This window comes from Leucoraja erinacea, unplaced genomic scaffold, assembly GCF_028641065.1.
Source record: "Leucoraja erinacea ecotype New England unplaced genomic scaffold, Leri_hhj_1 Leri_1165S, whole genome shotgun sequence".
NCBI classification, from domain to species: Eukaryota; Metazoa; Chordata; class Chondrichthyes; order Rajiformes; family Rajidae; genus Leucoraja; species Leucoraja erinaceus.
Genome location: NW_026575413.1, coordinates 20,130 through 31,824, shown reverse-complemented (window position 1 = coordinate 31,824; position 11,695 = coordinate 20,130). Strand labels below are relative to the sequence as shown.

Below are 11,695 nucleotides of genomic sequence, written 5' to 3'. Positions count from 1 at the left end.
TAAAATCCGATCATGGTTCGACCGAGGGTCACCAATGAGGAAGTTTCACTGCTTCCCAGTTGTATAGGATGATTCAGTTGCCTGATAACCGCTGGGAAGAAACTGTCTGAAGAAGGGTCTCGACCCGAAACGTCACATATTCCTTCGCTCCATTGATGCTGCCTGACCCGCTGAGTTTCTCCAGCAGATTTATCTACTTGCTGAATCTGGGGGAGTGCGTTTTCACACTTGTACATCATTTGCCTGATGGGAGAGGGGAGAAGGGAAGAGGGCAAATGGCAAATGGTACCCAGGTAGACCCATTGTCGGCGAGGGTCGATGTGAGCTGGAGACTGGTGTATGAGAGGCAGGTGCAGTGACGGGGATTAGAATGAAGCCGGAGGGAGGACTGGGCCCATCCTGAACCCGGGCTGTGAACGGAGGTGCGGGGGGCGGGTTCCACTGCCCAACAGGAGCAAATCAGTAACACCAGAGGCCTCGTTAGCGCCGGCCCTGTCCCTTCCTCACAGAGTGATAGAGTCACACTGCACGGGAACAGGCCTTTCTGCCCAACTTGCCCATGCCCACCAAGATGCCCCATCAGCACAAATCCCACCAGCCCGCGTTTGGCCCATGTCCCTCTATCCTTTCCTATCAACAAACATGTCCAGACGGCGTTTAAATGCGGTTCTAGTTCTGACCTCATCTACCTCTTCTGGTAGTTTGTTTCATACACCCACCACCTTCGATGTGAAAAGTTACCCCTCGGATTTCTAGTAAATCATTCTCTTCCTAACAGGTGCAGGGGTAGGCCATTCAGCCCTTCGAGCCATTCAATGTCACCATGACTGACCATCCACAATCAGTACCCAGTTCCTGCCTTCTCCCCATATCCCTGACTCCGCTATCTTTAAGAGCCCTATCTCACTCTCTCTTGAAAGTATCCAGAAAACCTGCCTCCACAGCCCTCTGAGGCAGAGAATTCCACAGACTCACTACTCTCTGTGTGAAAAGGTTTTTCCTCATCTCCGTCCTAAATGGCTTACCCCTTATTCTTAAACTGTGTGTGGGAGTAGGATTGAGAATTACAGTGAGAGGCAACGAGAATGACATACTGTGTGATGAGAGAATGTGTCGGCTGGGCTTGTATTCACTGGAATTTAGAAGGATGAGAGAATTCTTATAGAAACATATAATATTCTTAAGGTATTGGACAAGCTAGATGCAGGAAACATGTTGCCGATGTTGGGGGAGTCCAGAACCAGGGGTCACAATTTAAGTATAAGGGGGAGGCCATTTACAATGGAGATGAGGAGAAACTTCTTCACCCAGAGAGTTGTGAATCTGTGGAATTCTCTGCCACAGAGGACAATGGAGGCCAATTCACTGGATGTTTCAGTGGCGGTGCCGTCTCGAGGGGCCGAATGGCCTACCCCTGCAAGTAATTTCCATGTTTCTATGACCCACTGAGTTACTCCAGCACGTTGTGTCAGTCTAGAGTAATGGAATGATACAGTGTAGAAACAGGCCCTTCGGCCCAACTTGCCCACACCGGCCAACATGTCCCAGCTACACCATTCCCACCTGCCTGCGCTTGGTCCATATCCTCCAAAACCTGTCCTATCGATTTAACTGGGTTTTTTTAAACGATGGGATAGTCCCAGCCTCAACTACATGCTCTGGTGTCTATCTGAAGAAGGGTCTCGACCGCAAACGTCTCCCGGTCCTTCTCTCCAGAGATGCTGCCTGTCCCGCTGAGTTACTCCAGCTGTTTGTGCCTATATTCGTTTTAAACCAGCATCAGCAGTTCCTTCCTACACATACCTCCTCTGGCAGCCTGTTCCATACACCCAACATCCTTTGTGTGCAAAAGTTACCCCTCGGATTCTTAGCAACCTTTTCCCTTCACATTGAACCTTTGTCTGGTCCTCGATTCCCACACTCTGGGCAAGAGACTGCATCCAGCAAAATTCTCCGCTTTCGTCTATATTCAGGCCGGTTTAATGTCTAACTGACTCCTCCCTCGTGTGTGATTAGGTGGGAGTGGCCAGGACACTGAACACTGAACACTTGCAGCCCAATAACATTAATTCCCCCGGGACGGCAGCGAGCGCAGTGGAAAACATTTTGAACCGGGAAGTGGAGGACTTAACAGAGAGGGGCGGACTTAACATGGCTGCGAAAGACAGGTTAGAAAGTTGGACCGAGGAGGTAGTTTGTCCCATCTGCCTGGATTTCTTCACCGATCCGGTGTCACTGGAGTGTGGGCACAACTTCTGCCGCTCCTGTATCACACAGAGTTGGGACAGGGAGGGGAAAAACTCCTGCCCGGAATGTAGAGAGGTGTTTACAGACCGCACCCTCAAGGTGAATCGGGCCTTGGTTAGACTGTCTGAGAAAGCTCGAGCACTGAGCCTGAATCAGACAGAGAAGGAAAGAAAACTTCAGTGCGAGGAACATCAGGAAGAACTGAAGCTGTTTTGTGAAACGGACAAGAAGCTGATCTGTGTGATTTGTGCAGCTGGGCGGGAACACAAGTCTCACAGCTTCATGCCGGTTAAAGAAGCTGTTGAAATCTACAAGGTAAATGCAAACTGAACTTAATCACATCAATTTAATTCGTTCTTTATTGTTCAACAATTTAATTCTCTGATTTTCAAATCACAATCACAGGATCAGGTGAAATCTTCCATCCAGTCTCTCATAAAAAAGAAATCAGGGATTCAGCGAATGGAGCAGCAACAGAAACAGTTGATTTCTGGCGTTCTGGTGAGACTATTAAGTTTCGATTTCCTGATCTTGTGTAGATTTGATCCCTGTGACGCGTGTAATAATAGGGCAGCGCAGTGACACAAGTAGTGCCGCTGTCTCCTAGTTCTGGTGAGTGAGTTCGACAAACTATTGAATTGTTAACGCAAGTAAAACAATGCACAGGGCAAATGTCACGGTCAAAGTCGTGAGGTCACACAACCAGTGACATTATATGTTGTTCTTCATTTTTTTATTTCACAGAAAGAGTCACACAACCTTCAGTCCAAGATCACATCCCAGTTTGCTGAACTGCACCAGGTTCTCACTGAGAAAAAGCAGCGCACACTGGCAGATATCCGGGTGGAAGAGAAAAAGATTCTAAATACAATGGAGAAAAATCTTAGAAAGATTCAAGACAATTTACGATCCATTCAGGAGAAACTCTTAAAGTTGCAGCAACAGCTGGATCAAAAAGACAGTCTGGTGTTTCTGAAGGTGAGGGGTTACACTATAGTTTGGTGAAGTGAAAACGCAGTCACAAAATGGTGGGTGACATTTCTGAAATAAATGCTGCATTTGCCAGTAATTCAGAACTGGGTAAATTTTCCCTCTGTTCCAGAGCTGTGCTGCTATTGTTCCCAAACTAAATGGCCTCCTGCATAATCTGTGGGATCTCTGTACTGCCTGCAGTCTCCTTGGGATGGCTGACTGTGATCTTGTCACTGAGTTAATGGCTGTTTGATATTCCCTCTAAAAGATGGAAAATCTCCAGGAAGAAAAGATCATGTGGAAAGTTTGTCGTATGTTCTTCTTTAGTGGGAAATAATTTTGTGGCGTTAAAACCGATCCGTTGAAGGCAGCTTTGGTGAGACCACACCTGGAGTATTGCGTACAGTTTTGGTCTCCTAATCTGAGGGAAGACATCCATGCCATAGAGGGAGTACAGAGAAGGTTCACCAGACTGATTCCTGGGATGGCAGGACTTTAATATGAAGAAAGACCGGATAGACTCGGCTTGTACTCGCTGGAATTTATAAGAGTGAGGGGGGATCTTATAGAAACTTACAAAATTGTTAAGGGGTTGGATAGGCTAGATGCAGGAAGATTGTTCCCGATGTTGGGGAAGTCCAGGACGAGGGGTCACAGTTTAAGGATAAAGGGGAAATCCTTTAGGACCGAGATGAGAAAAACATTTTTCACACAGACAGTGGTGAATCTGTGGAACTCTGCCACAGAGGGTAGTTGAGGCCAGTTCATTGGCTATATTTAAGAGGGAGTTAGATGTGGCCCTTGTGGCTAAGGGGATCAGGGGGTATGGAGAGAAGGCAGGTAAAGGATATTGAGTTGGATGATCAGCCATGATCATATTGAATGACGGTGCAGGCTCGAAGGGCCGAATGGCCTACCCCTGCTCCTATTGTCTATGTTTCTATACACTTAATCAACCCCTGTGATTTATTCACCTTAACATGCTTTAATGCCGCCAGCTCTTAACGGGACCTATTCTATCCTAAATTATCCTTTTGCTCTTAAAGGGACCAAGTCTCCGCCTAGTTATTATTTTGCTGTTAATACACTTGTAGAATCTCGACGGCAATATCCAATTTCTGTCTCTGTGACAATGACAATAAATATCGAGCCTGCACCGCCATTCAATATGATCATGGCTGATCATCCAACTCAGTATCCCGTACCTGCCTTCTCTCCATACCCTCTGATCCCCTTATCCACAAGTGCCACATCTAACTCCCTCTTAAATATAGCCAATGAACTGGCCTCGACTAACTTCTGTGGCAGAGAGTTCCAGAGATTCACCACTCTCTGTGTGAAAAAAGCTCTTCTCATCTCGGTTTTAAAGGATTTCCCCCTTATCCCTAAGCTGTGACCCCTTGTCCTGGACTTCCCCAACATCGGGAGCAATCTTCCTGCATCTAGCCTGTCCAACCCCTTAAGAATTTTGTAAGTTTCTATAAGATCCCCTCTCAATCTCCTAAAATTCTAGAGAGTATAAACCAAGTCTATCCAGTCTTTCTTCATAAGACCGTCCTGACATCTCAGGAATCAGTCTGGTGAACCTTCTCTCCACTCCCTCTATGGCAAAAATGTCCTTCCTCAGATTTGGAGACCAAAACTGTACGCAATACTCCAGGTGTGGTCTCACCAAGACCCTGTACAACTGCAGTAGAACCTCCCTGCTCCTATACTCAAATCCTTTTGCTATGAAAGCTAACATACCATTCGCTTTCTTCACTGCCTGCTGCACCTGCATGCCTACTTTCAATGACTGGTGTACCATGACACCCAGGTCTCGCTGCATCTCCCCTTTTCCTAGTCGGCCAACATTTAGATAATAGTTTGCTTTCCTGTTTTTTGCCACCAAAATGGATAACCTCACATTTATCCACATTATACTGCATCTGCCAAACATTTGCCCACTCACCCAGCCTATCCAAGTCACCTTGCAGTCTCCTAGCATCCTCCTCACAGCTAACACTGCCCCCCAGCTTAGTGTCATCCGCAAACTTGGAGATATTGCCTTCAATTCCCTCATCCAGATCATTAATATACATTGTAAATAGCTGGGGTCCCAGCACTGAGCCTTGCGGTACCCCACTAGTCACTGCCTGCCATTGTGAAAAGGACCCGTTTACTCCTACTCTTTGCTTCCTGTTTGCCAGCCAGTTCTCTATCCACATCAATACTGAACCACCAATACCGTGTACTTTAATGTGCACGGCATTTGTGTGACACTAATTTGTGTGAAACCCCTGCTGTCGGGATGTGGATGTCCCATCTCAGTCTACTCAAGATTTGTGTTTTATTTCTTGCAGGAGGAAGCTGGTGGGAAGAGGAGGTAGGACATGCTCTTGACTGAAACATTGCATGTTTCTGTAGAACAGCTGAAAAAATTGTTGGGGCTCAGTTGATAACCAGCTGCTAAATATTTGCAGGGTTAGTGATGAAGATAAAACACTCTCAGTGACAGACGCTGCCTTGCCGATTGAAAAATTCGATCAGCACTTTTTGATGAACGTGCTGTGGAGAGAAACGTCTGCCATTAAGCGAGGTAAAACATGTCCACTTTCCTCTCATCTTGTTTATAATGTATTTTAATAATCAGTGAAGTTCATATATTGGTTCACAATGAGATCAGTGTGTTCTTAGTTGTACACGCCCATCAAATCAACCCGTGAATCCCATCTTTCAACGACCCGACAACCACAAGTCTCCACCCATTCTGTCCAACACCCGATCATTCAATCTCTGCTTCCTGCCATGGTCCAAGCCTCCCCTCCCTCTCTCTCACCCTCCACTCAAGGAAACAGGGGCAGGTCTTCAGAGGCAGGAAACAGGTTCCCGATGTTTAGGGTCCAGAACCAGGTGCCACACAGTTTAAGAATAAGGGGTAAGCCATTTAAAACGGAGACAAGGAAACACTTTTTCTCACAGAGAATTGTGAGTCTGTGGAACTCTCTGCCTCAGAGGGCGGTGGAGGCCGGTTCTCTGGATAGTTTCAAGAGAGAGCTAGATTGAGCTCTTAAAGATAGCGGAGTCAGGGAATATGGGGAGAAGGCAGGAAAGGGGTACTGATTGGGAATGATCAGCCTTGATCATATTGAATGGTGTTGCTGGCTCGATGGTGGTGAATGGCCTACTCCTGCACCCATCGTCTATTGTCTATTGTCACTCACCTCAATATAACCATATAACAATTACAGCATGGAAACAGGCCATCTCAGCCCTACAACTCCGTGCCGAACAATTATTTTCCCCTGGTCCCATCTGCCTGCACTCAGACCATAATCCTCCATTCCCTTCTCATCCATATAACTATCCAATTTAATTTTAAATTATAACATCGAACCTGCCTCCACCACTTCCACTGGAAGCTCATTCCACACAGCTACCACTCTCGGAGAGTAAAGAAGTTCCCCGTCATGTTACCCCTAAATTTCTGTCCCTTCATTCTGAAGTCATGTCCTCTTGTTTGAATCTTCCCTACTCTAAATGGGAAAAGCTTGTCCACGTCAACTCTGTCTATCCCTCTCATCATTTTAAAGACCTCTATCAAGTCCCCCCTTAACCTTCTGCGCTCCAGAGAATAAAGACCTAACTTATTCAACCTTTCTCTGTAACTTAGTTGTTGAAACCCAGGCAACATTCTAGTAAATCTCCTCTGTACTCTGTCTATTTTGTTGACATCCTTCCTATAAGTGGGCAACCAAAATTGTACACCATACTCCAGATTTGGTCTCACCAATGCCTTGTACAATTTTAACATTACATCCCAACTTCTATACTCAATGCTCTGATTTATAAAGGCTAGCATACCAAAAGCCTTTTTCACTACCCTATCTATATGAGATTCCACCTTCAGGGAACTATGCACAGTTATTCCTAGAACCCTCTGTTCAACTATATTCTTCAATTTGTTACCATTTACCATGTACGTCTTATTTTGATTTGTCCTGCCAAGGTGTAGCACCTCACATTTATGAGCATTAAACTCCATCTGCCATCTTTCAGCCCATTCTTCTAAATGGCCTAAATCTCTCTGTAAACTTTGGAAATCTACTTCATTATCCACAACACCCCCTATCTTGGTATCATCTGCATACTTACTAATCCAATTGACCACACATTCATCCAGATCATTGATGTACATGACAAACAACAGTGGACCCAACACAGATCCCTGAGGCACGCCACTAGTCACCTGCTTCCAATCTGACAAACAGCCATCCACCATTACCCTCTGGCGTCTTCCATTCAGCCACTGTTGAATCCATCTTGCTACTCCTGCATTTATACCCAACAGTTGACCTTTCTTAACCAACCTTCCATGAGGAACCTTGTCAAAGGCTTTACTAAAGTCCATATAGACAACATCCACTGCTTTACCCTCATCAATTTCCCTAGTAACCTCTTCAAAAAGTTTAAGAAGATTAGTCAAACATGACCTTCCAGGCACAAATCCATGTTGACTGTTCCTAATCAGACCCTGTTTATCCAGATGCTTATATATATTATCTCTAAGAATCTTTTCCATTAATTTGCCCACCACTGAAGTCAAACTAACAGTTCTATAATTGCTAGGTTTACTCCTAGAACCCTTTTTAAACAATGGAACAACATGCGCAGGCACGCCAATCCTCGGGGACTATTCCCGTTTCTAATGACATTTGAAATATTTCTGTAATAGCCCCTGCTATTTCTACAGTAACTTCCCTCAATGTCCTAGGGAATATCCTGTCAGGACCTGGAGACTTATCCACTTCTATATTTTTCAAAAGTGTCAGTACTTCTTTTTCTTTGAATCTCATAGTATCCATAGCTACTCTACTTGTCTCCCTTACCTCACATAATTCAATATCATTCTCCTCGGTGAATACCGAAGAAAATAAATGGTTCAATATCTCCCCCATCTCTTTTGGCTCTGCAGATAGCTGTCCACTCTGTCTCTCTAATGGACCAATTTTATCCCTCGTTATCCTTGTGCTATTAATATAGCTGTAGAAACCCTTTGGATTTACTTTCACCTTACCTGCCAAAGCAACCTCATATCTTCTTTAGCTTTTCTAATTTATTTCTTAAGATTCTTTTTACATTCCTTATACTCCTCAAGCACCTCATTTACTCCATGCTGCCTATAATTATTGCAGATCTCTCTGTTTTTCAGAACCAAGTGTCCAATTTCCCTTGAAAACCAGAGCTCTTTCCAAATTTTACTGTTTCCTTTCAACCGAACAGGGACACAAAGATTCTGTACTCTTAAAATTTCCCCTTTAAATGTCCTCCATTTCTCCTCTACATCCTTCCCATAAAACAAATTACCCAATTCACCCCTTTTAAATCATTTTGCATCTCATCAAAGTTAGCCTTTCTCCAATCAAAAATCTCAAATCTAGGTCCAGTTCTGACCCTCTCCATAATAATATTGAAACTAATGGTATTGTGATCACTGGACCCAAAGTGCTCCCCAACGCATACCTCCGCCACCTGACCTGTCTCATTTCCTAACAGGAGGTCCAGCACTGCCCCCTCCTCTAGTAGGTACCTCTATGTATTGCTGCAAATAACTATCCTGCACACATTTTACAAACTCCAAACCATCCAGCCCATTTTCAGAATGTGTTTCCCCGGCTATTTGTGGAAAGTTGAAATCTCCCACAATCACTACCTTGTGCTTACTACTAATATCTGCTATCTCCTTACATATTTGCTCTTCCAATTCTCATTCCCCGTTTGGCGGTCTATAATACACCCCTATATGTAGCGGTCTATAATACACCCCAATAACCCCTCGCCTCTTATTCTCTGTTTATTTATTTTTTCTTCTTTTCCCCTTGTGTCCAAGTGCTTCTCTTCTCTGCCTCCTGCCTCACACTCTGTCTACTAGTTTTCGCTATTTGAGTCCCTCCCCCCCAACCATTCTAGTTTAAAGTCTCCCCAGTAGCCTTTGCAAATTTCCCTGCCAGGATATTGGTCCCCCTCGGGTTCATGTGCAACCCGTCCTTTCTGTACAGGTCACACCTTCCCCAAAAGAAGTCCCAATGATCCAGAAACTTGAATCTCTGCCCTCTGCACCAGTCCTTCAGCCACGCATTTATCCTCCTCTTGCTCCGATCTGCCTCCACATGTGAATAGCCCACTTCATTCCTCCATCCACACCGCAATCTCGCATCCCCCCCCACTCTCCGCACTCGTCCTCCCCGTACACCCTCCCCATCGCCTCCCGAAATTCCCCTCTCCATCCCTGGCTAAAAACATCCGGATAAATGCCTGTTGTCCACCCGATGTTGTTGTGGGTGAAACCCAGGGCAAGGTCTCAGTTGTCCGCCCGCCTGTGCCCGGGTCTCCCCCCGACTCCTGGGGACTCTCTGATTCTCTGCTTCTCCACCCAGTCTCTGTCACCCTGGATGTGGAAACAGCGCATCCGCGGCTCGAGGTGCCTGCAGATCGGAAGAGGATGAGACTGACCAGGACCGAGAGGAGTCTCCCTAAGACCGGGAAGAGGTTTACAGGCTGGCAGTGTGTGCTGGGATTGGAGGGATTCACATCGGGGAGACATTACTGGGAGGTGGAGGTGGCGGAGAGTCGGGGCTGGAGTCTGGGAGTCGCCGCAGAGTCTGTGGAGAGGAAGAGACGGGTCACACTGACCCCGGAGACTGGAGTCTGGATCATCGAGCGGTGTGGTGACGGGTTTGATGCATTCACCTCCCCTCCATCCCCTCTCCCCGCCCGTCCCATCCCCAGGAGGGTGGGAGTTTATCTCAGTTACGAGTCTGGGACAGTTTCATTTTACGACGCGGACACCAAGTCCCATCTCCACACCTTCACTGGGAATAAATTCACGGAGAAACTTTATCCTCTCTTCGCGACTTGGCATAAACACCACTGGCTGAGAATCTGCTCCGGTTCCGCTCCGGGTGTGTAAAAAGGTCGGGTCCCGGGACCGGCGTCAGGAGCGGGGCTCAGGGGCTGTGGAGCAGAAACCCGGTGGACAACAGGTCGGCGCTGAATGAATGGCTCCCATTTATTCCCCAAATTCCGCGTCGTGAAACAAACCCCATTGAGCGCGGAAATAAAACCAGGGGGAATGTAAATGTGGGCAGAGTGAAATAAACAGTGAACTGTGTATCTCTGGGTCTCTCATTTCTCCGTTCCTCCTGTCTCTCCCTCTGTCTGCTCCTTGTCTGGATCCGAGATTCCTTGTCTCCATTTCTTTCTAGATTTACGAGGATGTTGCCAAAACTAGAGGGTGTGAGCTATAGGGAGAGGGAGAGGTTTCTCTATTCCTTGGAGCGCCGGAGAATGAGGGGTGATCTTATAGATGTGTATAAAATCATGAGAGGAATAGATCGGGTAGATGCACAGAATCTCTTGCCCACAGTAGTTGAATCGAGGACCAGAGAACAAAGGTTTAAGGTGAAGGGGGAAGGATTTAATAAGAATATTTTCACAAAAGGTAGTGGGTGTATGGAACAAGCTGCCAGAGGAGGTAGTTGAGGCAGAGACTATCCCAAAGATTAGACTGGTACATAGATAGATATTAGACAATAGGTGCAGGAATAGGCCATTCGGCCCTTCGAGCCAGCACCGCCATTCAGGGTGATCATGGCTGATCATCCCCAATCAGTACCCCGTTCCTGCCTTCTCCCCATATCCCCTGACTCCGCTATCTTTAAGAGCCCTATCTCACTCTCTCTTGAAAGTATCCAGAAGATACCGACCTCCTGAGGCAGAGAATTGCAGACTCACAACTCTCTTTGTGAAAAAGTTTGTCCTCATCTCCGTCCTAAATGGCTTACCCCTTATTCTTAAACTGTGTGTGGCCCCTGGTTCTGGACTCACCCAACGTCGGGAACATGTTTCCTGGCTCTGGCGTGTCCAAACTCTGAATAAACGTATGCGTTTCAATAATACCACCTCTCATCCTTCTAAACGCCAGAGTTTACAAACCCAGCAGTTCCTTTCTCTCAGCGCATGACAGTCCCGCCATCCCGGGAGTTAACCTTGTGAACCTACGCTGCACTCCCTCAATAGCAAGAATGTCCTTCCTCAAATGAGGGGACCTAAACTGCACACAATACTCCAGGTGTGGTCTCACTAGGGCAAATTTGGAGGGATATGAAGTAGGTGGGTCTACTGTAGCTGGGACATGTTGGCCAGTGTGGGCAAATTGAGCCGAATTGTTTGTTTCCACGTTGCATCCATCACTTCATTTTTATTATTTTTTAAATTAAAAGTACAGTAAATTACAGTAATACACATCACATATATCTTATTACATTTGTTGTGCCACTTCATTTTTCGAGCTTTAAAAAAGGTAGAAATAAAAGAAGGAAGGAAAGTGAGCAAGAGTCGTGAAGGTGCAGGAAAGTGTTGGGAAAAGAAAGCCCCTTAGGGAAGAAGTTAGAGAAGGAAGTAAAGAAAGGAAATAGACCCTAGAAAGCGAAGGAAA

The 11,695-nt window shown here is 46.1% G+C and overlaps 1 protein-coding gene across 1 annotated transcript; it reads left to right on the top strand.

The window, feature by feature from the left end:
• The first annotated feature begins 1,898 nt into the window (after positions 1-1,898).
• Positions 1,899-10,367, top strand: LOC129715402 (zinc-binding protein A33-like). Its single transcript, XM_055665292.1, has 6 exons — positions 1,899-2,562; positions 2,653-2,748; positions 2,992-3,225; positions 5,562-5,584; positions 5,682-5,797; positions 9,636-10,367. The coding sequence occupies exons 1-6, from the start codon at positions 2,152-2,154 to the stop codon at positions 10,166-10,168; spliced, it is 1,413 nt and encodes a 470-aa protein (XP_055521267.1). The 5' UTR covers positions 1,899-2,151; the 3' UTR covers positions 10,169-10,367.
• Positions 10,368-11,695: the final 1,328 nt, after the last annotated feature.

Excerpts from the sequence above, each read along its gene's own strand:
- LOC129715402 (XM_055665292.1), top strand. The coding sequence starts at position 2,152 with ATGGCTGCGAAAGACAGGTTAGAAAGTTGGACCGAGGAGGTAGTTTGT. Across the intron at positions 2,563-2,652 it reads AAGCTGTTGAAATCTACAAG|GATCAGGTGAAATCTTCCAT; the intron begins GTAAATGCAAAC and ends TCACAATCACAG. Across the intron at positions 3,226-5,561 it reads ACAGTCTGGTGTTTCTGAAG|GAGGAAGCTGGTGGGAAGAG; the intron begins GTGAGGGGTTAC and ends TATTTCTTGCAG.